The following is a 27,258-nucleotide window of genomic DNA, read 5'->3' as shown; positions in this document are numbered from 1 at the left end:
GTTGTTTGATTTGGTAAGCATAGCAGGAGCAATTGTTTTCTTAGGTTTAAAATCCTGTGCTTTAATCCCTCTTCTTCTGTGCCATCCTACCCCTCCTCCGAACAGGTATAATTCTTGAGTATTGTTAACCAGAAAGAAAAATATTCAAAAAGACATTACTTTGTAAGTGCGCACAAATAAAAGGTTAGCGTTAAACCAAATACATGAATCATTTGAGAAGATTCTTTAGGAAATTATTTTTCCCGATTGCTTCATTCCCCAAGGATAAGATCAAATGAGTTTCTGAATAACGAAAGGTAGAAGAATCTCCCTTCTCTCATAACAGAGCTAGTTGGTACAGATAATTTTAGCAGTGTGTACAAAGGAGACATCTAGTAGTCTTCCTTAAGGATTATTTGCTGCTGAATTACAAAGAAGGAAAAAAGCTTTGAAACCTGATGATCTAAACAGAAAATATACAGAGCAAGAAATACTATTAAATTAGTGAATTTAAATGTGAGAACTGTAAACCATGTGTTGAAAGTCCAGTATGTCTAGTCAGCGTTAATAACCAACACGCATGTTTAACATGTGAACAACACAAGTATATTCACTTGTGATTTCTGGCCAAGGGTAAGGAGAACACCAGCAACATGCTACTATTACTTTGCTACTACTATATGTATGTCTCTGAGCAGTGCTGAGACAAGTTCTGTCTTTTTCTTTCCAGAATAAGTGGTTAAGCCGTAGCCCGATGTTGCAAAGGAGAGTGTATCACTCCATGGCTGCTGTGCAAAGGAAACTTTACGTGTTAGGTGGGAATGATCTTGACTACAACAACGATCGGATCCTGGTTCGGCACATAGACTCCTACAGCATAGATGCTGATCAGTGGACACGCTGCAGCTTCAACATGTTGACAGGTGAGCATTGTACACCAGAAGGGGAAACTCACTACTATTAAAATAAAACATAATTTCTTGTCCCTTTACATGCCTTTAGTATGTGGAGCTCCATGACTTTGCTGCAATTGCTTCTGATTTAGGGACCACCATTGGCCAACAAGACACTTGATTACTGTTCTGGCATTCAGTGTTCTACAAAACATTTGTTTTAGCACGTTGTAGACTAAATTTTTAAGAAGGTGCACATAAATTTAGTCAAACCATCAAAAAGAATTTGTCATAGTACTGCCAGTACTTACTTTTGATTCTCCAGAAGCTTGCCTGCAGTGATACGTTTAGCTCCCTATTTGAGATTACAACAGGCAGATGTGTCTCTACCATGGTAACATCAGTTTGCAGTGCTTTCTGCTGGCATTATAGGGCAAAACTTCCACTGAAATCCATTAACTGTCACTTATTTCTGAATGGTACCTTTTTAATAAATTACCTGAAAGGAGGTGTCTTTGTTGGAATTATGTCAAGTCAGGGATGAGCTGAGCAGCTCAGCTACAGGATCTGTGAAGTTCACTGTCAGTAGGAAGAACTGTTACGGTAGTAACTTGCAAGCACTGCAACTCACAGTCCCTGCCACCCAATCCACCAAATTTCTCTGCAACCTGGTATAATTCCCATATATACTACCCCCTTGAATCCCTGGGAGAGACAAGCATTGTGACACATTCCCAGAGTAGCACCAACTTCAGCTTTGCAGAAAAGGATGGATTTCCAGGGCAGGACAGCATTAATGTTGGGGCCGTTCTCTTGTGCAGCAGACTTGGAGCTCAATTAGTAACAGTACTGGCTGCTACAGGAGTCCTAGGACTGAGACTACCTCACTTTTCATCCTTTTCAGTTTCGCATTACATTGATTTCTGAGATCCACCACTGAAAAGGATACAAAGGATGTAGGAGCTTAACTAGAAGCTCAGGCTAGCTAGAAACAGCATGTCAGAGCAATGAATGTCTGACAAATAAGACAGTCACCTTACGTCACTTTCCTCCTGGTAGGTTGAAAAGCTGCTCTAGTGGCAACTTTATTCTTTAAGATATTTCATTGGCTTTCTTAATCTCGAAGGGTTGTTTAGTTTCTGAGTCAAGTCATCAGAATATTTGATGGACACTGGGGAGAGAGGCATAGATTAAAAAGGAGTTATACATTATAGAATCATAGAATCATAGAATCGTAAGGGTTGGAAAGGACCTTAAGATCATCTAGTTCCAACCCCCCTGCCATGGGCAGGGACACCTTGCCCTAAACCATGTGGCTCAAGGCTCTGTCCAACCTGGCCTTGAACACCGCCAGGGATGGAGCATCCACAACCTCCCTGGGCAACCCATTCCAGTGCTTCACCACCCTCACTGTAAAGAACTTCTTCCTTATATCTGATCTAAACTTCCTCTGTTTAAGTTTGAACCCATTACCCTTGTCCTACCACTACAGTCCCTAAGGAAGAGTCCCTCCCCAGCATCCTTGTAGACCCCCTTCAGATACTGGAAGGCTGCTATGAGGTCTCCACGCAGCCTTCTCTTCTCCAGGCTGAACAGCCCCAACTTTCTCAGCCTGTCTTCATATGGGAGGTGCTCCAGCCCTCTTATCATCCTCGTGGCCCTCCTCTGGACTCGCTCCAACAGCTCCATGTCCTTTTTATGTTGAGGACACCAGAACTGTACGCAGTACTCCAAGTGAGGTCTCACAAGAGCAGAGTAGAGGGGCAGGATCACCTCCTTCGACCTGCTGGTCACGCTTCTTTTGATGCAGCCCAGGATACGGTTGGCTTTCTGGGCTGCAAGCGCACACTGCCGGCTCATGTTAAGCTTCTCGTCAACCAACACCCCGAAGTCCTTTTCTGCAGGGCTGCTCTGAATCTCTTCTCTGCCCAGCCTGTAGCAGTGCCTGGGGTTGCCCCGACCCAGATGTAGGACCTTGCACTTGGCTTGGTTAAACTTCATAAGGTTGGCATCGGCCCACCTCACAAGCGTGTCAAACAGAACTAGTTTTTCATATCCCTTTTGCTCTCCAGTTTTTATTTTATATTATTTTTATTATTAAATTTCATTATCTGGAGGTATTGACAGCCTGATTTGCAACTCCAAAGGCCCTGGCACTGCAGGCACCCTCATTCTGGAGCTGACCCTATACCACTAAATGCTGTGAGATAGTAGCCTCTCCTCAGATACAACTTGGTGCGTTGTTTGCACAACCTGCACCTTAAGAAGCCATCTAAGCCCTTCTTTGCATCTCTGCAACTAGTGTTAAATGTGCCTGTTGCACTGTGTAATGCAGGTTTTCTTAAGGCTGTATTTATCCTTCAAAACTTTGAGACTTGTTCAGGAGACTGTTGCTATGGGGATGAGCTGCACAGCAGCTTCTGCAGTTGCCACCATACTAGCACCTGGAGGAACAGGGGGTGAACAGGTGTGGGCAGAACGTGAGGAGCGTTCAGCTCTCTCAGCCTGCGTATCTATGCGGATGTTCATGGGTGATAGTAGCGGAGATGCAAGTGGGGAGCTTGCCTATCACCTATGAAATTCACGCATACAAAAACCTGTGTCATGGAGGAGGCAGCAGATGGTCCCCTGCACAGCCTCAGTTTATTGCTCTTCTGGGGTATCTCTCTGGACAGCACCATACGGGGCTCCTGCAGAGAGCAAAGAACAGACCTCATGCTTCACCTCCACTCTTCCATGTTGTGAATTCTGAAACAGTCAAATTACTTCCAGGTGCATTTGCATCTTATTACAGAACTCCAACATTCAGTGTTAAAAGGGTTAATTAAAAACTGAAAGTGGTTTCTATTTTCTTCTTTCGCTTTAGGTCAAAATGAGTCTGGAGTTGCCGTCCACAATGGTAGAATATATTTAGTTGGTGGCTATTCGATTTGGACAAATGAGCCTTTGGCATGTATCCAGGTGAGTGATTTAGGTTTCTTTTAAAGTCTTTTCCAATAATTTCGCAAGGATACATTTTGCACAGGGGTTATTCAAAAGGAAAAATGCATGTGAAATGGAGAGATTAAGGATGTTTCTTATGCAGCCACTGAATCTGCATAAACACAGAGAGGAAATACTGTGGATATTAAAAATATTTCCAGATGAGCCAACAGACGCAATCCTTCTAAGATATTCTAGTAAAACAGGATTGAGGAGTCTTTCCTTTGGCAAGGTTTGGGTAAAATAATGGGTACATAGTCTCAGGTTAAACAATCAACTCCAAAAGTTAAAGGGTTGCAAAAATGGATGGTGGGGCACAGGCTAACAATTTTTTCAGCACATGTTATGATTTCATTTTTTTTTCCTCTCCAAGTTGTCTTTCGGAAGAGCAGCCAGAGTCAACAAGTTGTTCTTTGTCAAAGTTCAGTCAGCCTGAAACCTGCCCTAGCGCTTACTGCTTCAAAGCTTGAACGGAAGTTTTTTGATCCCTGCGGTAGGCAATAGGTTGTCCAACAAACTTCTGCTATCTCATCTTGTATAAAAGCAGCTTGCCTGCAGATCCATGGCTTGCAGGTATTCCTGTACTGAAATTAGGAATTGTTATCTTCCTGAGTGTTTGAGTGAAACAGATCTGCACCACAGCCATCGCTTTGTGACCAGCTGGGCAGTTACAGACAGAAACTCTTGTTTACATCTCAGTTTCTGCACTTTTGCTGATAAAAAAATTTTTATTAGTTTCCAACTTTTTCAATTTTAGGATTTCACCTCCAAACTGTCCCATAAGACTACAAGTTAGACTTAGCATAAAAAGGCAGTGTATTAGATGTTGAGCTGTTGGTCTTATAATAAACACTTATTAGCATGTGTTTGTAAAGAATAGATAAGCAGTTCAAACCATGTTCTGGTCATAGCATAATTATGTTTTACTAAGTTGTTGGATACCATACCTAATAATTGTTATTGGAGAAAGTCATTCAGTCTGGCTCAGGATAACATTAGCTGACATACAGTGCTTCAGATGGAGTAATAGCACAATATCAAGGTGATGGCTGTACTCCACCAACATGCTCTTTTGTAATCAGCAGGTACTTTGCTGTATTGCACCTGGGTTTAAATACTGCTTAGTGACAAGTACAAATGGTCCTGGGGTCTTGCTTTCTTAAATGGACATTTGTCCACATCCCCAAACTGGTCATGAACTTGGCAGCCTGCCGAGACAATCCACACATTCAAGGGAAAAGAAGTATAATGAGTGCTTTGGCAGAGCTGTGTGTGCTGCCCCTTCTCAGTTGTTGGCAGTGTGCCTGGCTTTAACCAGCAAAACTAACCCTTTTATCTTCAAATTCAGCAAAATTGAGGTTGCACTCTACTTCGGAAGAAAAAAAATCCACTTTTTCCACACATCTTCATTTTCTTTCTGTCATTTATTTGGCCTTTCCAACTTCCACGGAGCTCCCTTGCAACCTATATACCACCAAGCTGACAACTGATTCATGTCTTGTGGTAACAGTAGCACCTCTGTGCAGAGTACCCTACTTGCACGGCTGCACGTTCTGCTGCCAGGAAGCAGGATCCAATGTCACCTGTCTTCTACTGAGTGCCTGGACTAGCATTAAGATTTGGGTGATGAGGGCACCAATACATCACCAGATCCATAAATGCAATCTAAAAATGAGCTGAAACTACCTTTCTGTTGGGGTTAATACATGTGGTGTGTGCCAGCAAATTTGTTTTATCTTTCTTCTGTGATCCCTGAAATATTTTGTATGCTTTGACCTGCAGGTGCTGGATGTTAGCAAGGAAGGGAAGGAAGAAGTATTCTATGGGCCTACACTCCCCTTCGCTTCCAATGGAATAGCAGCATGCTTTCTTCCAGCTCCTTATTTCACGTGCCCCAACCTTCAGACTCTGCAAGTGCCTCACCACAGGATTGGCACAATGTGAGACAAGGAATGTGCACTTCATAAAATCAGAAGTGGAGGGGAGGGAAAATCAAACCCTGTGTATAGAAAGGTCTCTCTGCATCAGAAGAATTAATCCACATGGACTGCTGCTTTACCTTCACACATTTGTCTTAAAGTCGGATCACAGCAGGCAGGAGGGAAGCTACAAAAACTGTCTGCAGTTTCTCTCCTTTGCCTCAGGTGTAGAAGCATTCACATGAGAGCGTTGGGCATTTCTGCTGGTGACTACTTGCTACCTGTCTCTACTTCATTTCCTTATGCAACTTCGTAAGGCATTGTGAATGCTCTCAGCTCCTCCTGGGCTGCTGCTCTTTGGAGTCCGCACGCTCAGTTGTTCACCAATGGCACTTTCAAAGCCTATATAAAGCTCTGTTTATGTTGGCAAAGATGATATAATACTGTGGTAATTATGCAACTTACTCGATACCTTTGGCAAAAAGAATAACAAATGTATTGACTTCCAATTCCAAACTCCATCGTTTACAGTTTCTCATTTAATAATACTTCATTTGACATTTAAATACTGCAAAGCAGACTAAAAGAAAAATAAAAACCAAACTAGCTCTATAGTACATGAGGAACAGATAAAAATTGTCTTAGCTGAAAGACAGAGACACTGAAGCCTCATGGTTGAACCCAAGTCTCAACTGAATGTGTTTGTCTGAGAATCTAAAGATCATTTGGGATGTCATTTACCAAGTTCTACTATCAAATAAATGTTACCTTCTGTCATATGATCAATTCTTCCTGACAGCTGCAGTCTTTTAATGGTGGAGAACAGCCTCCTTACTGTATAATTAAAATGTGCCATTTAGTTAATATTTTTAATATCCAGTTTGCAAGGGGTCACCACATTTACAATTATCAATGAACAGTCTCATTTTGTCCAACATATGGTCCCACAAATCACTGGTCTCCAGAGGCTAAACAGGTGTAGAACAATGTCAATATTTATTTATTTATTCTTTCAGTTTATATAGTGTGTCTCCATTCCCTACTCCAGACATATGCCAGTTCACAATAAATACTCCAACCTGTTATATTTTGGCTTAGCTTGGCTACTGCAGCCCCTGTCTCTTGTTTCTGTGTTTTATTTACATATCTAACAACAACTTCAATGTTTGTAAATATTAATCAAGCATGTAATTAAATCTCTATTTATGATTTATGGGTACTATGCACTTCTCTGCTTTACCTACTGATCCGTTCCCTGCCACTGTGCTGCCTGAGCAGACCTATGAAATTCCTACTGACACTCGTGCAGATGCCACGTGCAGAATCTGCTGCAGCAGTAGCCCGCGCTTGCTGCACAGGAACAGGTTTGACTTTGTCCAGTGAGCAATGTTTCCAAATCAAATGCAGCTTTTAACTTTTAAGGGGCTGGTTAATGATACAGGGAGGTGAACTTTATCACCATTTCAGTCTCCAGATGGGCAGTGTACTTGCAGAACATCACCTTTCCTTTCCCAGTAGTTTTCAGGTTAGAAAGTTCTGTGGGGTTTTGTTGCTGAGCTTTCTCACTCTCACTACATAGAGCGGAGCTGCAGCTCCGCAGTGTTTGCCTGGCACACTAACATGAGTGCTAACAACATCTCCCTTCTCTCTCCATCCAGGCAGGACTTTTCTCCAACTCCATGGGAGCTGTTTAGAGTGTACCTCAGGACTTTTTGTTTGTTTGTCTTAGGTTCTTTGGTCTCCTGGACATCAGCATGCAAGGGCCAGCCCTCCTAAGAGGCCACTTAAGAGTTTAAAAATCTGCCTGGTGCCCTGCATGGGCTGCAGGGCCTAAGCCTAGCAAGTATTCAGAGTTCTACTGATGTGTGACTTGCAGGGACACAAACATAGCATGTCTCATTTTCAAGAGAAGGGTGACTAAAATAATCAAAATGTGTGTAGAGATCCTTGGGGCTTTGAGCCTCCTCCTGGAGGTACCACACCAGGTAAGTGATCAGCTTTCACTCCGGTACAGGCCGGATAAACACTTCTCATTTTGCAGGTGGTGGGAGAATTATTTCTCAGCCTTTGCAAAGCCAAGGGCACTTCCAGACAACAGTGCAAACTATATTTTGTATTTCTCATCTTAGTTTTGAGGCCTTTATTCCCAGGCCTCATAGCTTACCACAGCTGTAGCTATGGGACAATTTCTAAACTGCTCCTTCTGAGGAGCAAGTGGAGAGATTCTGATGGATCTGGCTGATTACTGAGTGGCAGCAGCAAACTGTGACAGAGGCCTGGGTTTGAGAAGTGGAGGGGCAGGTTCCTAGTGCTGAGCAGCATGTGCCTCTTGCTACGACGACTGAAAGGCAGGAGCGTATGGCAAGAAAGTTATTTATCATGTTTGTTCTGCCCTTTAGACGCTTTTACTGTTCCAGTTATTACCACCAATTGTCTGTACTGGTGAATAGCAGTTTTAAACAGCTGTGCAATTGCATTAAATTAGTTAAGGGTACCACAGCCACAGAGCCTCAGGACAACACATATGCTCCTATTAGTGTCAGGATTCTGCTCTGGCTCTTAATCATCAGGCTCCACTGATTACAGAGAAGTCTTTCACAGCAACCTCTTAGCCCCTAAGTTTTTGTGCCATGCTTTCCTGTTTGGGTCTTTTTGCTTTTGTTGCAGGACCTACAGCACAGATGGGGGTGCTTTGCTGCACCTGAAGCCAGAAAATGCCATATAGCCCTTGCCAGGCAAGCACAAACCGGTTAGTTATTGCCAGGTAAGAAAAGAAAACAGTGCTGATGTACAAGCAGAGCACACTGGTGCCAGCAGTGGCTCTGCTCTGGCTGGGGTGGGGTGTGTGTGTCTCTGCGGGGGGGAGCAGGGGGAGAGCAGGGCTGGCAGGAGTCCTGCAGGCAATGGCTTCCACAGAGCCTTAAAACTGCCCATATTAAGAATATTTGCATGCTTGATGGTTCCATTGCTAGAGCCTGATCAGCACAGCATGAGAGCAGCTGCCGACACAAGTCACTCGGGTTCCATGCTGGGAGCATGCAAGGTAACGGCGCAGGTTGCAACCGGTGAGAACTCGCTGGTGCTTCAGGAAGGAGGTATCCTGACAAGTGAAAAATGCAGCAGAAGGTACTAACTACGGAGTTTGGGAGCCAGTGGAGTTCTGTGCCCTGGATTCCTTATATTTACAGATTAAAGCTACTTCTATCTGCAAGTTGGCTTTTGGGCCACAAGGTCTTGAGAGCGCTGCTATGAGCTCCTGTTTTGGGCTATTCCCAGAAAGAGTGGTATTTCATTCTTTATATAGCATACTTCACCTTTGAGTCCTAAGATGTGTTATCAGCTCTTCTTAGCTATAAATAACCACAATGGCAATCAGCTGCTTTGTGCATTTTATCCAAAAAGGACACAACTGCCAGAAGCAGCAGCAGCACCGACAGCCTCTTCTGCCCCTTTAGTCTCTATTGAGCATTTCACACCCACATGCTGACCAAATACTTTCTTTGTATGTTATGAGCCAGTGTGCTTCTGCATGCTAGTGGTTTTGTAATCCTTGCATTTCTAGTGGTGGCTTATGATTTTCTTAGCTTTCCGGGAAAGTACCTGGCTCTCAGAATAGTTCAAACTTCTGTAACTTTTTCCTCTGAGTTTTGCCTTCTCTGGTTACCCTCCCCCAAACCTGTACAGACATTTAGTACATCAGTTGCAGAATCATTGAGAAATAGATAATTGAATATTCACACATGCAGAAACAACACAGGCAGAATGTGGAACAATGTGGAAACAAGCGTGAAAAGAGGAGGCATCTGTTTATTGAAAATTAGAATGTAGAATAAAGGCAAGGTTAAAACACTTCCTCCGCAGGCAGAGTTTGTAGGGGAGGAAGACTTTGCAGGAAGTTTAGCACATAGGCTATATAAAGGACTTAATCCAGTTTTATTTTTGCAAAATGGGCTGCTATTTTCTCTTTCCCAAGGACACATTTTAAAGGGATAAAAACTGTCCACATGAAGAATGGTTTTCCAATGGAGATGATTATATATAGCTGTTTCACAGTAATGCCGGAATTAATGCTTAAAATGTTAACTCTTTCTTACTGTGGGTAGATCAGGTGATGTTGCAGTGCTTCCAAATACTGAAGAACAGAGTATGTTTAGCAATACCCTCAATCCATGTAAGTAAGTGAAGGCCGTGCTGATTTTTCTACCTGTGCCCACACAGGTCATGCCCTTTCTAAAAAGAATAATGAATTTGGCAGACTTGCATTTTTAATGCTGGTTTGGGTGGTGGTCTATGGGAGGAGAGTAGAGCCAAGGCAGTGTTTGATGGACTGAAAAATGCAGGGAATGTGGTTGTGAGGTGGGAATTACTCTGCTGGCATTTCCCGAGGCCTGCAACGATACCACATCTATGAATACAGGATCTGGGTTTTTAATTTTAACGATTTCTTTTTGTGCTATACATACTTCCACATTTCATACATGAAGTCTACAAAAGGTTTACCATTTTAAAGCTGCTCAAGTAGACAAAAGCCATATCCTAGTCATTCATCACAAAACAAGCTTAATTATGCTAGGACATTTTGACACTGCATCAGATTTTTAATCTTCACCGTAATTTTATAACCATCGCTAACAGATGGGCTGATTACACTGAATTTGAGTTTTAAGTAATAGTTAAAAATTATAAAATATGATTAAAGTAGAAATACCCATGCATACATAATTTTCAAAAGCTACTGAAAGGAGGAAAACCAGAGTGCAATAAAACCTCTTTTCTGTTTCCTGAGGGAAATACATTGCATTTAGGTGGACAGTTATGAGAATTCCTTAAATGACTATAAGTAGTGTATGCTATTGGCAGCTCCTCTTCTGTGCAATTACAACAGATACGCAGAACCTTATTCTTTCCATAGGTCTGCTGCTCTATTCCAGCATAAAAGGCATAAATTTTTCTATTTCAGAAGCTCTTTTATTGAAACATACCTTCCCCCCCCCCTTTTTTTTTGTCATTGCAAATGAAAGCAAGGAGTAATTTTAAATTACCATGTTCCTGCTCTTTAATAACAATAAGAAATGGGAAATTCTTATAAAATAGAGGGACAGCTTTGCGGGACTAATGGAAGTTGCATGTGAATGTTGAACAGAAGGTGTCTCTTTTCAGTTATCATTTTAAGGTTACTAAAGGAAAGATAAGCCAGACTTCCCTCACCCTGCTATTGTTCCTGATGCACTGGACATCTGTTTCACATCCCGAAGATGATAATGGGTCAGAGGTGAGTGTTATCCTGAATTCTGGAATGGGGACAATATAAAAATTAAATACTTTCTGCTTAGCTCTCAATTCCATATATTGCAAAAAGGAAAGGGCAGAGTAGGCCTCTTATACCCTGGAACAGTCCCCCGGCCAATGCCATCAACGTAGACAAATGCTGACAAGGCTCAGGCCTGGTGCACTTTAAACAGGTCTCCTGTCAACATTATTAGTGTTTCTAAATGAAAGGAGGTAATGGGCACAGACCATGCACCAGGCTTGGGGGAAGAAAAAGCTTACTGAAATGTAATATCTTGTTAAAACTCTATTGATGTACAGTGATCCTGTAGTTAATTAATTAATGTTCAAAATGGCTTAATACCACCAATTTTTTGTTACATTAAAAGGGGAGCAGGACTAAGCCCAGATGCATACATTGAGGTTTCTCTCAATTTCATCAGGTACTTTAGCTACAACTTTGTTTTCAGGATCTTTTCACCTTCAATTACAGAAGTTACAACTGCAGTAAATGTCTATCCTGGCAAAAATCTTTCTATTGTTGTAAAATTGTAATGCAGATGCTGGGCGAAAGAAGGGAATGCATGTGCCTTCCCAAGATGTTATGCAGGCTGAGTTGCTTGCAAGAGTCACTGATCCCTAACAAATCCACAATCCTCACCCATTTGCTGCAAGCCCCTACAGTAAGGGCTGGCGTGTCCCTGGAACCACAGCCACCACCAGCAAAGAGTCACACAGCTGCTGCTCAGGAGTGCTGACATCCCAACAGCAGTTTCTGTTGCCTTTGCTGCAGTCAATAACAGAGCTCATATTAATTACCAGTCTTACTAGATATGGAGTAAAGCTTAGTACACATCTCCAGGAAGGTGATCTTGGGACATACCTTTCCTCATCTGTTGGAAATCATCACAGATCTGAGGCATGATCCTTTTCCTGTAATCAACAATCTTGTCCCGGATTCAGCGAAGCTTTGCTTAACAGCTTTGCTGTGATACTCACCTGGCTAAAGTGGCAAACAGGCAACTCATCTATATTACTTAGTGCACAGCAGATCATCCTGTAAATGGGTCAGCAGAGAAAAGCCATCTGCCCAGCACTGTGGAAGCTTTTAGTAACTCATTGCTTATTGCTTCTGAGAAACAAAAATGCAAAAACCATAAAGCCAGGCAAGGCAGCGACACATCTTCACCCCGTGGTCTGCCAAAAAATTCTATCCTGATGCTCCCTGGATTTCTTCCTATACAACCTTGAAAGCAGATGTCTGAAACTGCCTGTCCCCACACCCACAATGCAGAGGTGACAACCTCTCAGTGAGCCCCTGAGTATATGACTTCCTGGTAATACCAGAAGCATCTAGTGGTTCTGGTTCAAAGTTAAAATGCTTACAGTCCACCTATACATACACTGGCAGGAAAATGACCCCGAAGCAAAGAGTGTAAGTCAGTTTAACATCAGGGAATTGCTCAAACTTCTTGTTGGCTGCTGTCCAAAGTCACCGCACACTTAACTATCTGCTGGATAACCTCTAAGGTGGTGTTTTCAGCTGCCCTTGAGTCAAGTTCCATGCCACCGGGCTGCTGATCCCTGACAGAATTAACAGCAGAGTTGCTTCTGCTTTCACACATCTCCTGCTCTGCCTCCAGGGCCCTGTACAGCGGCCTGTGCTGAGTATCACAGTACACCCTGCACTTTCAGCCTTGTCTTTTAAAAACCTACTAAACTCACCATTAAATGTTTTGTCATAGTATCTGCTCTATCTTTTAAAAGTCACGGGTTTTACTCTCAAGAAGTAATACTAAAGTCAGGCATCTGTTCTGTATTCTACAATGTAGTAGGACTCTAATTTTGACATCTCCCTCTATTAATCTCTCTTGCAGAGCTTTTTATTCTTTTAATTTACTTAAAAAAAAAAAAAAAAGGCATCTTTTTAGAAGCACAATCCTCCCGAGATGAATAAAACTCCTCCCAGTTACAGCAGCTTACAAGCAGCTACAATGCAAGTTCAATAAGTCACTTTCATAATGAAAAGAACCTCCATGTTCTGCACTATTAAGTAGCCTAAAGAAGCTTTTAGTTACTGCATTATCTGAAGTAACAATAGCCAATTTAGGCAAAAAGATTATCTAGTTCAACTTGATAAGATTACTGTAACGAAAGAGAAGCTGCTCTGAACAAGATTTTAGTGATTTTTTTGTGGAGCTATTACACACAAAAAGAATCTTTACTTCCCATTAATATTGTAAAGTTGAAATTTGAATAACTTTGGAAAACTAGGCAACCTGTTCACCAGTTGTTGCCATTAAGGGCAAACTTACCACTCTCAAAGTCCAGTAAGTAGTTGCAGAAATACAGGTTATTGAGGGAAGTGAAAAACCTGAATACCACAGCCATTAATGAAAGTTTGCTGAGATCTTTAGGGGGGAAAAAATCCAGATGTTACAGGGCTAGAGCTGGCCCAAAAGATAATCCATAACACAGCAAAATATCTGAAAGATCCAACTTTCCAGGCAAACAGGAATAATAACTAGCTTATGATCAAATGGAATAAATTCCCCAAATGAGTTGTTTTCTTTGGAAGTCTGTCCTTCATTCTTTTTTCTCTTTTTTCTAGTCTAAGCTAAATGGATAATTAACAGTGTCATGACTAATAAAAAGATTATGGGATCACTGGAAATTATGGGTTCATTTTAAGAACACAGTATTGAAAAGGAAGAGAATTGGAAATCTGAACCTACTTTTTCTTATATTAACCCGCACGGACAACAGAAGAGATTTTACACTGGAATCTGAAAGACTTTAATGTTTTAATACAGGTGAAAGGGTAAGACAGCTATGTACATTTTGTGCAACATATACACAAGCCCTCTCTTAACATACACAAGCTCTATCATACTGGTGCAACTCCAGGTGAATGTACTGCATTGCACAACTTCAGTACTAGAGATCACTGTTGTTTCTCATTCTACTAAAATAATAAATAAGAAATTACAAATTTATGATTTCCTTAAGAACATACTGAATAAGAGTTTCAAAAGTAGTTTTAAGAGGGTCAGGTCTCACTCAGTGTGAACTGAGTTGTGAAACTACTTTGATTCTCATGTGTTGCAATACAGGCTCTGCTTATATAGATATTTTGACAATAATAAATTTGCTGTATCTTTCAATTGCCCCTCAGCAGTATATTGAGAGTTCCTCTTCAGATGCATGACAACATTCAAATAACACTAAAATTATGAAAATTAATACATAACCTGGGAGGGAAAACCAACAGAATTGATAAATATGTTGCCATTGTAAAGATAAAGGACTTGGCTAGTGTGTCGTAGAGTGTAGTTTTAGGTATCGACAGTGTCAGAACGTTGAAGAGGAAAGGATTAATCACCAGCACGCTGCTAACCTGTGTCATTTTCCAGTTTTTGTATCTCATTTTGTCCAGCCTCTGTGAGGTAAGATAAGAGTCTTTTATAGGCTTCTCTGTTGAAAAAAAAAAACAACAAAACAAAACCCAAAAGAAGGCAACATGTTATTTAGACAATCTCATACATCCTAGGAGTAAAAGCACATAACTCCCAAAGGCATTGTTTACATATTGGGATATTGAAACACAGTAACTCCCCCCCATCTATTCAACTACTTGTTTTGCTGTAAATTTTTAGCATTACCAGGTGAGAATAAGAGTAAGGATTGCATTATTTATGGCTAGAAGTGTAGTGAAGATACTTGGAAGTCTACTTGCTTTGCAAACTGCTGTGAAAGAGAATTTTTTTATTTTAAAACATGGAGCTTGCAAGTAAGTCCCAGATGAGATGACTGGCATTTAGACTTCATCACATTTGCTATTTGATTTCTGTATAAGAAATAGGTCTGTGACTGATGTTACAGCACAGTGATGTAAGCTGCTGGCATTAGGGCCGCAAACTGGCACTGGCACAGATTTAGACCATCACTCCCAACAAAGGGCAAGGACTGTTTTAAAATAAACCTGGAATTCAGAATGGGACTGTCACTCAAGTGGATTTTCCAGAAGAGTGCATTATGTATTGATGATGCTTTTCACCTTAAGTTCATTCTAATACTCTCCAACCTAGACAATATAATTATTGTTAAAGTACTGCCTCTGACATTTAGGTCTATTCTACTTATCTGTCTATGGCATGAAATATTAACTTGAGCAAACAAAACTGCAGTTTTCATACTAGTTCCTTGCAGCAGTAACACTGGACATCACCACTCTAAGCAGCTAATACAACTTCTGAACTTTTTTTCTTTCATATATATATATATATACACACACACACATATATACACACACAGAGATATATATATAAAATATAATATATATGTATGTATGGGTTTGCACTTTAATGTCTACAATAACTGCGCAGAATATCTATGTTATTTAGTGGCCAGGACTGAAGTGACAAAAATCAGGTATTAGTGTTCTTGCAGTAAAATGTTAATTGATCCCCTTAGACTGCTGGGTAATGGAGCACATTGTAAATACAAATTATTAATACAAAACATCAACAACAGATCAGATAGATAATATATACATTGTGATGAGGCTAAAAGAAATTTAGCTCTTCAATAATCTCAAAGCATATATTTCAGGAAGCTAAAGCAACCTGGTTTTTTTCATATTGTATAGATAAAGTGATGATTTTTACCTTATTGACAATATAAAAAATTCAAAAATTGTCCATGAAATACATTATTAACAGATGAAATGCAGGTAGTATGAAAATCCTGCACATAATGGTACTTTAATTTGACCTTGGGTGAATTCCCTTAAATAAAAGCAAATGTGTTCCTTGGTAGAGGATAATAAAAAGTGAATAATATGGTTACAACTGAATTAAATATATTTTTCATTAAGTGGAAATCAATACCCTGTGACTACCCTTTACTGTCTCATGAGTTGCATTCTTGCACAACTGTCTTTTGGGATTTTTATAACCCGAGCCCTGCCAACACACACCTCAAAACTTCTCCAGCCTGAGGTGGGACCAGGATCTACCCTTTGAGCAGTCCCAGTGTGTGCATCACCTCATGTGCTGTTTCCTCTTAATGCTACATGGAGTCACAAGTTCTTGGGGGGCAAAAAGAAGAAGTGTGAGCCTGCTGTGCCAGTTGGTGAGAGAAGGCCAGCCTTTCTTGGATGACCACAACTCTAGTATGTTTGTAGTATGACAGAACTCTTGAAATTAAGCTATGGGTATTTCTTTTCCAAACATCTCAGATCATAGCTGATTATACTCTAATTTTACATAAGAACCATAAAGTCCTCCAAAACAGGGACTGACAGGAAAATTCTTTGGGGCAGGAATTTAGTCTTTAGTCTGTTTTGCAACATACAGTACAGTAAGCAGTGGCAACTTGGCTTCCCATAAATTCTACTGGTCTTGTAAACCCTTGTATCAAAACATCTCTGAAATATTTAGCAAATACAGATGGCTTAAAATCATGAAAGGCCTGGGTGAAGTGAGATCTCTGGCTAAATGCACTTGAAAACCACTCATTTTTGAGTATCTGTGCTGCTAACGCTGCTTTCTGTCAAGAGAATAAACCTCAACTGCTCATTGTCAAAGAACAATAATAAAAATCAAACCTCTGTGCAGTATTTCTTCCAAGACCTTGTTTGTGCTCCGAATCCTTCAGAGACTGTGTGATTGTGGGAATCAGGCTGGTAACTAATGTCTGATCCAAGACCGCCACTGTTTCTAGTATGCTGAAAACCCGGTGATCATACACAGCAGTATAGTCCTGGATAAACTGCCTGAGGGGGACACAGAGGCATTTAATGCGAGGTCAAAACTAGATGCAGAGAACATGCCAAGAACAACTGAAGAGTCTAATCAGAACAAGCAATCTGGCTGTGTGGCAATTTTCATATTGTTACACTGAAATACTCTACATGGAATACTTTCTTTAAACAAAGCCATGCTTTTGAAGGCTAATGCTAAAAATCCCACACATTTATTTTCAAGCAAATTGGCAGACTCTGCTGCTGTTTCTCCAGGGCTGCCTTGTTCCAGAGCACTTTACTTTGTAATGTGTCTGAACGCAAAACTAAGCCATGTATTATTTAATAAAAAATAATAATTAAAAAAGTAAAAGACCAGCAAAACAAGAGATCTAAATTCAAGTCTGCAGAAATAATGTTGGCATTTCTTACATAGCTCCACTGGATCTTAAGCAGGGGAGATCACTGGATGGATGGAAGTGCACCCATTTGTCTTCCCAAGGGTCTGAGGTTTTTAAAGATCACAGATTACATTCAAAACAGAAGACAGACCCTAGGGATGACACGTCCTGTTAAAGTGATGCATCCTGTACAGACTGGCATGCCCACAAACAGCCGTCCTGCTTTCAGTGAGTCCCTCTGGAGCTTTCATCTAGCCATGACCCAGTGCAGCACCAGTGTTTGTTTCGGTTTGCTTAATGTCTTTGGGTCTCAGCTCATGCAGCTCTTCTGCTGTATCCACATGAGAAACAGGATTTATTTTGCAAAGGTATGGAATAAGTATAATTTACATTATAATAATCTATTATTTATTGGTCACAAAATCAAATAATATAAAAAATTAAAACAAAGGCTAAGCTTAATATATGAGGATTTTATCTCCATTATATGCACTTCAAATCAGGCACACACATCTTTCACAGCACCTAACACTGACCATCAGCATTCAGGAAGAGATTTTCCTATTGCAGCAGCATCACATCTCTACTACATACCTTTCAATACAGTACCTCATCCATAAGAAAGCAGATATGTTTCTCTCGTCTACTTTTTTTGCTCTGGCTTTTTGGCCAAGCTGTGTTTAAAACCAGTGCCAAAAGTAGCGTTGTTTAAATACCATAAACAAGTGACAATGCAGTATGTTGAGGATAATTAGCTATTTTAAAAAACATGTTTGCTGTCAATTGGCTTGCAGGAGTCTTACTGCCAATTGGCATATTTTCTGCTTACCTAAATACAGAAGTCAGCTGGGTGGCACGCTCTCCTCCTGACCCTGCTTGGCAGCCTTCTACCATGTACTGTACAATGTCGGTAGATAGTTTTTTAACTGTAAAAGAAAAATCACAAGATTCACACAGAGCTCTTGAACTGACCATCTGGAGAATGTCTTTCATGAAGACTAAAATTTTTAAATGAGAGGAAAAAAAAGGGGTTTATCTTACTTTGATGCAAGGGAAATGACTGTGAGAGCAGTTAGTTAGATTGGCTATAAAGAACAGAATGAATCACAGATTTATGCAAAAGTCTTATTTTCACCACCATTATCCTTTAAACACACAGATTTTTAAGTACATTATGGCCTCTTTAAGTGAAAGCAAAGAGACGCCACTTAGTGGAAATAGAGATTTTATTTAAATTTCAGTTCTGTTTGTATTCTTTAATCATTCCTATTTGAATGAAAGAAAAGCAGCCATGGCATTATATCCTGCCCAAAGCTATAGAGACCTATTCCTTACTTTCACTAGTGGATATTGTTCTGAAATCTACCCTACCTTTTTTTTTTTAAGGGGAAAAAAACCCCTAAAACTCCACTATTTTCTTCCCCTTAATTGTTTCCAAATAATTATTCAGGTTGCAAGATGCAGCCCGCCCTTTATAAAGGTAGAACTGGGCAGCAAGCATGTTTCCACAAGGGTGCAGTGGAGCCCTGCCCAGGCAGGCAGCGAGCTAGTGGCTGCAGCCGCACACTACATTCAGCTCATTCTGCTCCCCAGCACGTTGCAAAGGAAGTACTCTCAGCTTCAGGCAGATAGGGCTGCAATGGCAAAACGAAAGGTGTGTGATGATTCAGCTAATTTCCTAAGCATCTCTCATCCTTGAAACTTTCGCAGACCAGAATCAAAAAGTACTTTATTAAACAAAATTCCCAGGAGAAGTCAGAGGTGAATCCCCATTTTGGTTAATGCCTCTGCTGGCAGCAAGAAGTGGAAATTCTGAGCTTATGCACTCATGCACATCCATTATACAACTGTGGGGTGGGTGAGCACAGTGCTGCATTTTTTAAGAAACTAAAAATAAAGAAGATCTCACTACCAAACAAAGAATGCTAAAAGAAGACAGAAGACTCAAAGATGCCTTCAGAGAGCAACAAGCTACTTTTAACCCATTTATGATGCCTCTACAGGAAGAACATATGCCAGTGTTATTTCATCTCAAACCTTTAGGTATAGAAAATTTCCACAGTTACTAAGTCTGGGAGAAATGAGATGATGGGAAGTATGGGGAGAACAGAAATGCTCTTCAGACTCTTCACAAGTTGATCATTAGAGAGCAAAAAGAGGTGGACCTTCTCTGCTGCTTGGAGACAGGCATCCCAGCCAGGCCAGCTAATGAAAAAACAAAGCTTGTCCAGTTTATCTGGTCAAAGTATCTCATTCACATCATCTAAAAGTCTTAAACATTGGTATGAAAGATGCTCTGCAGTTCAAAAATGTTACAGGTGTGCAGGGATGTATTTAAAGCAAACAAGCAGCTCACCTTGTAGCTCGTTAACCAGTACCATGCATTTCAACACAGCCGGGAGAACTAAGTCAATGTCACACAGCTCAATGCTCTGGGTTCTCTGAAGCACGTCAAGAATGAAGGCAAGAACTGAGGCCAAGCGAGGAGGTGGAGCATTACCTTTGAACTGCAAGTAGTTTTCACTGGGAAGACAAAGCAAACCAGAACCAAGTCTGTAGTTTGTTATTTCCATTCAATGCAAGCACCATATACCGTACAGTATCTTTATCTAATGACTTCTTTGTCTTAGTCTTAGCAATGACTCCCAATTTATGAGAGGACAGCGATGCCTTCTGACTATTCTGTTGAGAGGGAAGTGAGAAATAACAGCTATCAGTTATACTTACAAAGCCAAATGTAACTGCAAAACTAAAAATAGAAAAGCTTCATAAAATAGTTGAATAAAGGGAGGAATCAAGATTCTAATACCCTAAAACAACATCCAAAACACAAAATGTTGTTCATTTACTTTATTTAGTTTTATGTGCTTTTGTCAACTCACAACCCAACTTGTGGTAACAGCTCTGCTGTTGTACTGTTATTTTATTTTTGCCAACAGTATGTTGTAGCAGGACAGCCAATATTTGCTTTTGCTCCTCCAGAATTAACACAGTCATCTCCGGTATAAAATTTGTCACAAAGATAAAAGGTGACCTGTCAATCTGCAACGAGCAAATTTTGACTTCGTGCATATTAAGTGTTCCAATCTGAACAGCTTGATTTGATGTTTTTCTGTAAAAGGATACAAGAATCTGAACGACTGTTGGTTTGACATTACAAATTACCAAAATCTGAAGACAGTAAGCTTAAATTGAAACATTCAGGAGCAAAGAACGCTGGTAAAAAGAACACAGCATTTACTCATCTGGAGTTAGCAAGAGCACTCCCAACACCTTCAAAAAACCTTTTTAGATATTGAATATTAGGTACCACCAGCTGCTCAAGCAAGGCACGCATGTTTACTGAGCAATGCATCAATTAAAACCCACCATTCTTGTTAAAAATAAGGAGTGCTTCTACAACTTTCAGGGATCTGAGTATTTCACTGCACAGCTTTCAGAGCACTGGTATAACTTGGCAAATGAAAGTTGTAACACTTCTGTATTTTTATATATGGCTAGTGAACTCCCTATGTATTTACATACAGACCTAGTGGCTGCCTCCTGACCACCCAACAGTTCGTAAATCAGAGTGCTGCTCAGTTCTAAGATTCTTCCCACATCACTAAGGAATGTTTAATGTCTTAGAAATCACCAAGTGCCATTACAGTTTCAGAACTTTCTTTCCACTCTTCAGCCTTAAAATCCACACATTCAAACCAACGTTGTTAAGAATATGAAGTTTAAGTGTTCATAGCTTAAAACCGCATCAGAACTAAGATTGCAAAATCTTAATTCATTCCCTGGATATGTGATAATACAGGCTTTACTTACAGGATTGCCTATCATATTTGCCTAAGATCAACACTGAAATTCTTTTAATCAACATGTATACAGACTCTTCAATAAACAAAAATACAATTACCTTGGATAAAAGCAACCACCTTATATTTGAGGGGGTTTAATTCCTCTCCCAACATAGACAGAAAGTACAGCTTGTTCCCTATTCTGCATTATATAAACAAACTTCAGCCTTTTCGCAGCAGGGAATCAGCATTTAGAGCTGCTGTTGACATCGTGCGAGCAGTGACAGCACAGTGAACAAGTACTGTCTCCCTGCCTTTACATCTTCCTCTTCATTCCCACACACCAAATTTTCCATTTCAATTTTCCAACTCTAAGCACTGCAACTCTGTGACCCTAAATACAGCCTGAGACACAAACATATGATGATGTATACTGGAGTGTAACTTTTCTAGAAAAATACTTGCTTTTCACGTGGTCCCATGTGATACTTTTTCTTTTAGTCCAGGACCTTTATCCTCAATGACACTCTCACTGGTCTCCAGATCTTCCCAATTTTACTCTCCTGATGTATACATGTTATCTTTCCTTTGCTCTCTGCCCAGCAACTTGGAAGCCTTTCCCACAGCCAAACTATTAGTTAACTTTTAGAAGAAAACAGTGGCATTTCCCTTCTCCTGAACTATTTGTGAAATCTGAATAAGTGATGTTTTTTCTTTTACTTCACTGGTCCTTACCTTATGACATGCAGAGTGGTCTTCCGTAGACGGAGCATCTGGGGGGCTGTAATGGAACTGCATAAAGCAGTCAGCATTGGATGCTGGTTGGCTCCAAGCACAGATGGAGAAGAAGGGAGAAATCGTCCAAAATATTGCTGAATAATGCTGCCAAGCAGTTGATTTAAATAGGCACCCTGTGTTTGGGACTGGCAACATATAAAGGACAGGCCCTGTAGAAGAAAATGTCAGAAAGTGAGAAATTGAATAAATTTTTAACAATACTTTTGAATAAATCTTTAACAACCGTGAGCTAAATACACACTGTAAACTGCTGCACATGGACAAACAAGCATCAGTAATTTGCTGCAGATATGATGGTCTACAAATGAAGAGAGAGCCAGGGCAAGGCTTGCAAAGAAGACAAAAATCTTCTACTAGACCAATTAAGACATTGAAAGAAAAGCTCTGGGACATGCAAATTCCCCTTCAAATGTGAAATAAAACCTTGGCATTTCAGACCTGAGAAACTGTCTCTGTGCCCAGGAGCTCCTAATTTCTTTTTTTACTCTGTATGTGGTCTAACGAAGTACATTAGGTAAGATTTATGAAGGGGGAGAGAGAATACCTCACCTGTTTGTAAAGCATCGTGTGAAATTTTTGTAGGAACAACATAGCAGAAAAATGAGCACATAGAATCATGGTCTTACAAGAAAAATTTTGCTCATAGTGTGAACAAATTAAATTAGGCACCATTTATAAAAGATTTAGAGGTTTTTTAAAAATCTGTTTAAGATAAGGCTAAATCTGCTGTCATTTATTCAATATAAGCTATATTGATCTGGAGAGAAATCTATAATGAAAGTGCTTGCCCAAAAAGTGCCTAGCTGAACACTACCCATAGTTATACCACATATACACGGTACATCTCTGAAAAAGAGTATTCTTGTTACTGGTCCAAGTTGCTGTGAGAGAAAGTTAAGAGTTTCCTTCCCTTTCCTTTGATTGCTGAAAGGAAGAAGAACAAATCACTAAGGAAAAAAAAACAAATCTCCAGTGATCTCCTATCATAAGGGTCACAGTCAGCGGCACAAACAGAAGCCTCTTGAGAATTCAGTTCTCACAGTAGTTTTGTCCAACAAGAATAATGGCGTAAAAGAAGTTCAAACACAGTGTTCCCTAGACAGCAACTTCAACGTACTTCAGACTTCCACTAGCATTGCAATTCAGACTCCAGTTTTGGTAGGAGGAGTACCTGCCCGAATGTTGATGCTTGCTGAGGTAAGCTAACGCCCCTAATGAAGGATTGAACAGTTCACAAGCTGCTTTTGTTCCCCAGCTACTGACAAGGAGTATTTCTGTTGCTTTTCACATAGGAGGCCCTCCCCAAAAAGATTTTCATCTACACCTGTCTGTACGAACATGACAGAACAAGTCTTTCAGAAAAAAAACAGGCTGAGAACTAGCTAAGGGTCTTCTTGGCACCTCCTTGAAATGGGGAGTTCCCACTTTTGGTTCCACAGTAAACAAACACAGGAAACATGAGATTTCAAGAAATGAGGTGCTTCAGGACATGCCTGAAAGATTTGCTGGCCCTCCTGAATGCAGACACCTTCGGTTAGGGTTTAACTTCACATAATTCTAGAGAGCTCCTGGGTAATTCTGGTGAGCCCTGATGATAAAAGCCACACTTCCTGAACAGGGGCTTTGCTCAACAGTTCAGTTCTCTTCTCCTTTTGTGTACACGCAGCAAAATTTTGTAGGAAAAAGCAGCTGCTACTATATCAGAATTCTTAAAAACACTGCTTGGCAAGTAGACTCAGACTGTTATAGATGACAGATTATTTAGTATGTAAGCCTGTTTGGTGTTTTCAGTAAGATGTTCCAGCAGGCATGAAGAAGAGTTGTTGCCTGTGCTTTCTCTAGTACAGCTCTTTCTTACACAGAAAATATTCCATAGTCCCAAAATCAGAGCTGGCACTCTTTAGACTGTTCTAACACTACAAGAAATAAAAAAGCTGTGAGAAAGTAAGTGTATTATTCTATCTGATAAAAGGGACACAAAGCACATGACAATATTACAGAGGACACCTGTAAGAATACATGAAGAACATAACACCTATGAAGAACTAACAATGATAATTACTGAAATGAGACAGTTCTTCAAATTGAGGATCAACAAATGCTACAAAGTGTCAAGAAAATAAGGAAGAAATCAGTTATTATTAAATAATAAGAGTTACTATTTTTAAGAAATGATCCCAATGACCCTTAATAAGTGCAATAAATAGCAAAAAATATTAGAATTTAGATTATCTGAAGGAACACTGACTAATTTTTGCAGATCTTCTAATAGTTTCATTTAAGATGGAGCAACAAAGCTAGCCTGATGCTTTGTAAAAGCATTTTCATTTTCTGAGTTGAAGTAACTGATTCTCATTTTTGGGGGTGTGGGATGGGGGAGATGTAATATGAAAAAGAAGGAAAGGATTAAATGAAAATTAAAACAAACAACAAAAACCCACCACCAACAAAACAACACACTGCCAAAAGCATTACTGAGAGATACTCTTCTTGACTAGAAAGTTAAAAAAGGACATAAGTTAACTAGTGATGCTTTTTCTTCAGTTATCTGATGAGGATTGAGAGCGCTCTTGAAATCCTGTAAGGAGAGCTGTTAGCTTAAAAAACATTTAAAAAGAAAACACCTTTTTTTCTGTTACCTAATCTTTTCTTTAGGAAGGATTCTAGGTTCCTTTTTGATGGGTCAGGCAGAGGTGCTGCCTCTCAAAAAAGGTGTAATTTTTAAAACTACACAGTAATAACAAAATTCTCACTTGAAGAAGGATCCTCATAGTTTTTTCTTAATGAAAGTTACAAGATTAGCACTAACAGCTTTCAAGACATAAATTCAGTTCTTTTTTCCACTGATAAAAGTTGCCTTCCTTTTTATTGGGAGCCAGAAAAACACCCCCAAACAAAAAAATCCTTCTCTTCTACATAGCAGAAAAATCCACACATCAGTCCTCACACAGGAAGGGCACATCTACGGCATCAAAGTCTTCAGGGAAGAATCGTCACACATTTGACCCTGATGCTTCTACTGTTCCCTAAAAGTTTCCAGAAAAAGAACCTGGATTTCTCTTTTGGACAAGAGGGCCCATTGACTTTAGCTCAACACCATGTTCTTTATTTTGGACTCCTTTTTCTTACAAAGTGCTGAAAGCAACAGACCAACACAAGGTTTTACAATGCCATATCCCCAGGGGCAGAAGGGATAAATTACCGACACTGCACAGCAGCTGCAAATCTCCGAGTACAATGGCAAAACATCGCAGGCAGCACTGGCCAGGGATGTGATTGCAAGGAAATAACATGAAACTTTCTTCTTTTAAATCCCACCAGTAATTAACAGAGATGAAGGAAGCTACTGTTCATGTGAGAGAGAAAAGAAACACATGCTACTGGACTGCAATTCTGGACCAAAGATCTGAAATCAGTCACATCTGACCCCTAGGACAATCCCTACAAAGCAGATGGACTTTAAAGGCTTGATAGAGCCGGTCTCTTTTTCTTAACTATGTTCTTTAGCTATCTTCTGAGCTTAAAAAAAGAAGGGAAAAAAAACCCCAAAGAATTTTTAAGGGGAGCAGAGGGGCATGACAACATCTGCTCCTCATTTTAGCAGAAAGGCAACTGATTCCTGTGTGTGTTCACTGCAGGAACCTTTTGTGGCCAGAGCTGCCTCTTTCTTCTGATTTATCTATATATCTGTAAATCACCTGTGGAGAGCGAAGAACCGATTAGTATGGATTACTGGAACTATTCACTGCAGAAATGCCAAGCTATCTAATGATGACTTGTAATATCAGTCCTGCTGTTAGAATAAATCTGCTGTTCGCCAATTAATGTTGTACAATTCCTATTAAACACATACTATAATTCACAAAATGTATTAATAAGCTTGCTCAAATATCGGACCACAGATGTGGCTCACAGGAGGGCTTTTAAGGTCTGATCTCTGACAAGTGCTGAGCCTGCACAGACCCATTAAAATCACTGGAAAATGTATGTGCCAAGCACTACTTGGAATTAAGCTCTTTCACCACTCTCCTGTATTTAGATAGCAATCAACCATCTGTATTTGGACAGGATTAATGCTGATAAATCAAACAGGGTATCTTACCTTTCCCATCATTATGTATATTATGCTTATTCCATGCACCCACACTGTATTCTGTAAGATATATTTAAAGTGCTATTTCTTCTCTAAAGTAAGTAAGTCCTGTACACCGCTTCCATTCTTTTCCGTATTACTGATAAATAAATACTAAAATTCCTTCAAATAATTCCCAAAGAAATCCATCCAAGCACAATCTCAATCTGAAATTTCCCATGGTAGGCTTCAGCAATCCGCTATCACACAAATCAGCTCAACTTCTTTTTAGAGTGGCAAAATACCCAATCATAGATTTTACATGCCTCACTATCTCATATTTAAGAACACTTCCATAGAATTATAAAATGGCTGTTCATTCATGTTCTTGATGCTTTATGTTCTGCAGTCCACCATTTAAACAACTCCAAGGACAATTGTGACATTATATCCCAACAAAATCTTTCTTAGGTCATCAAATATTATCTAAAACAGATGATGCAAGTGAAAGAAATAATAGCCAGACAGTAACCCTTTAGGCAAGAAAAAAAAATACTAGTTTAAAAGTTGCTAGAGCTAAGCTATTTTGACAAGGCAGCATCAGTGACTCAGTTTGAAGCAAGCTTCTAGGTAACTCAATGTACAGTGGAGAACAAGCGCAGTTGCCCAAGAGCTGTCAAAAGGCACAGTTGTATAGCCCAAATTTGTATGTACAGTAAACACAAACATAACAAGTAAATACAGTCAGTGTGAATTGAGGAGAGAGAAATGCAATGGCTGGTCTTAATTAGTGCATTTAACAATTATTTGTGCTTGTTAATTAAACAAATTTTCAATTAAACAAAGCCTGTTAATTTTGAGCTATTAAAAATAAATGTGTATGTTTGAGGTGGTGAAGGAGGGTGAGACACAGTCATCAGTTTTGATGAATTGGGAAGGTAGTAATAAATGATGCTGTGGGGGAAGAAGGAGCTTCGTATGATGTGCTAAAAGATGAACAATTGTAGGGTGACAATTATAGGGTGTTCATTACAGGGTGATGAACAAGGGCGATGCCCTCTCACAGTACAGCAGAAGGACAACAATGCTGTCCTTGTTTTTCATCCTGCTGCCCAAGTTGTGTGGCCAGCTGCATTACCATTACACAGGGTATGTGACTGGGGAATCTTTTTCTACACAAGTCAGGAATTCTATAGGATTTCATACGATCGCTGCATCAATGAATGTGTGAAATTAATTACCTGCTACTAAGACTGATTTCAAATCCTTTCAAAACCCACATAAAAGGATCGAATAAACCACATTAAGATTAGTTGCTAAAAGCTCTGGAAAGAGGGAAGTTTTTCAAACCACTGCTTGCAAAATGATGTTTTCTGAATATTTAAGGAGGTTTTCTTGGACAAAGGAGGAGCAGCCCA

The 27,258-nt window shown here is 40.0% G+C and overlaps 2 protein-coding genes across 7 annotated transcripts in view; one reads left to right on the top strand and one right to left on the bottom strand.

Moving 5' to 3' along the window:
- KLHL32 (kelch like family member 32) overlaps positions 1-6,986 on the top strand; it is a 117,727-nt gene extending 110,741 nt beyond the window's left edge. For all 4 annotated transcript variants that reach the window (XM_030489477.1, XM_030489478.1, XM_030489479.1 and 1 more), the window contains 3 exons: positions 710-902; positions 3,739-3,833; positions 5,637-6,986. In XM_030489477.1, coding sequence (XP_030345337.1) covers positions 710-902; positions 3,739-3,833; positions 5,637-5,798 — 450 coding nt within the window. In that variant the 3' untranslated portion in view covers positions 5,799-6,986. The remainder of the gene's footprint in view (positions 1-709; positions 903-3,738; positions 3,834-5,636) is intronic.
- A 6,835-nt stretch (positions 6,987-13,821) lies between these two features.
- Positions 13,822-27,258, bottom strand: part of MMS22L (MMS22 like, DNA repair protein) — a 94,078-nt gene continuing 80,641 nt past the window's right edge. For 2 of the 3 annotated variants that reach the window (XM_030489475.2, XM_030489476.1), the window contains 5 exons: positions 21,706-21,917; positions 19,542-19,708; positions 18,015-18,111; positions 16,650-16,817; positions 13,827-14,515 (listed from right to left, as the gene is read on the bottom strand). In XM_030489475.2, coding sequence (XP_030345335.1) covers positions 14,434-14,515; positions 16,650-16,817; positions 18,015-18,111; positions 19,542-19,708; positions 21,706-21,917 — 726 coding nt within the window. In that variant the 3' untranslated portion in view covers positions 13,827-14,433. Of the gene's footprint in view, positions 14,516-16,649; positions 16,818-18,014; positions 18,112-19,541; positions 19,709-21,705; positions 21,918-27,258 lie in introns of all 3 variants that reach the window. The other variant, XM_030489474.2, reaches the window with a different exon arrangement.

Source organism: Strigops habroptila, chromosome 6 (assembly GCF_004027225.2).
Source record: "Strigops habroptila isolate Jane chromosome 6, bStrHab1.2.pri, whole genome shotgun sequence".
Lineage (NCBI taxonomy): Eukaryota > Metazoa > Chordata > Aves > Psittaciformes > Psittacidae > Strigops > Strigops habroptila.
This window is presented reverse-complemented; position numbering and strand designations above follow the sequence as displayed.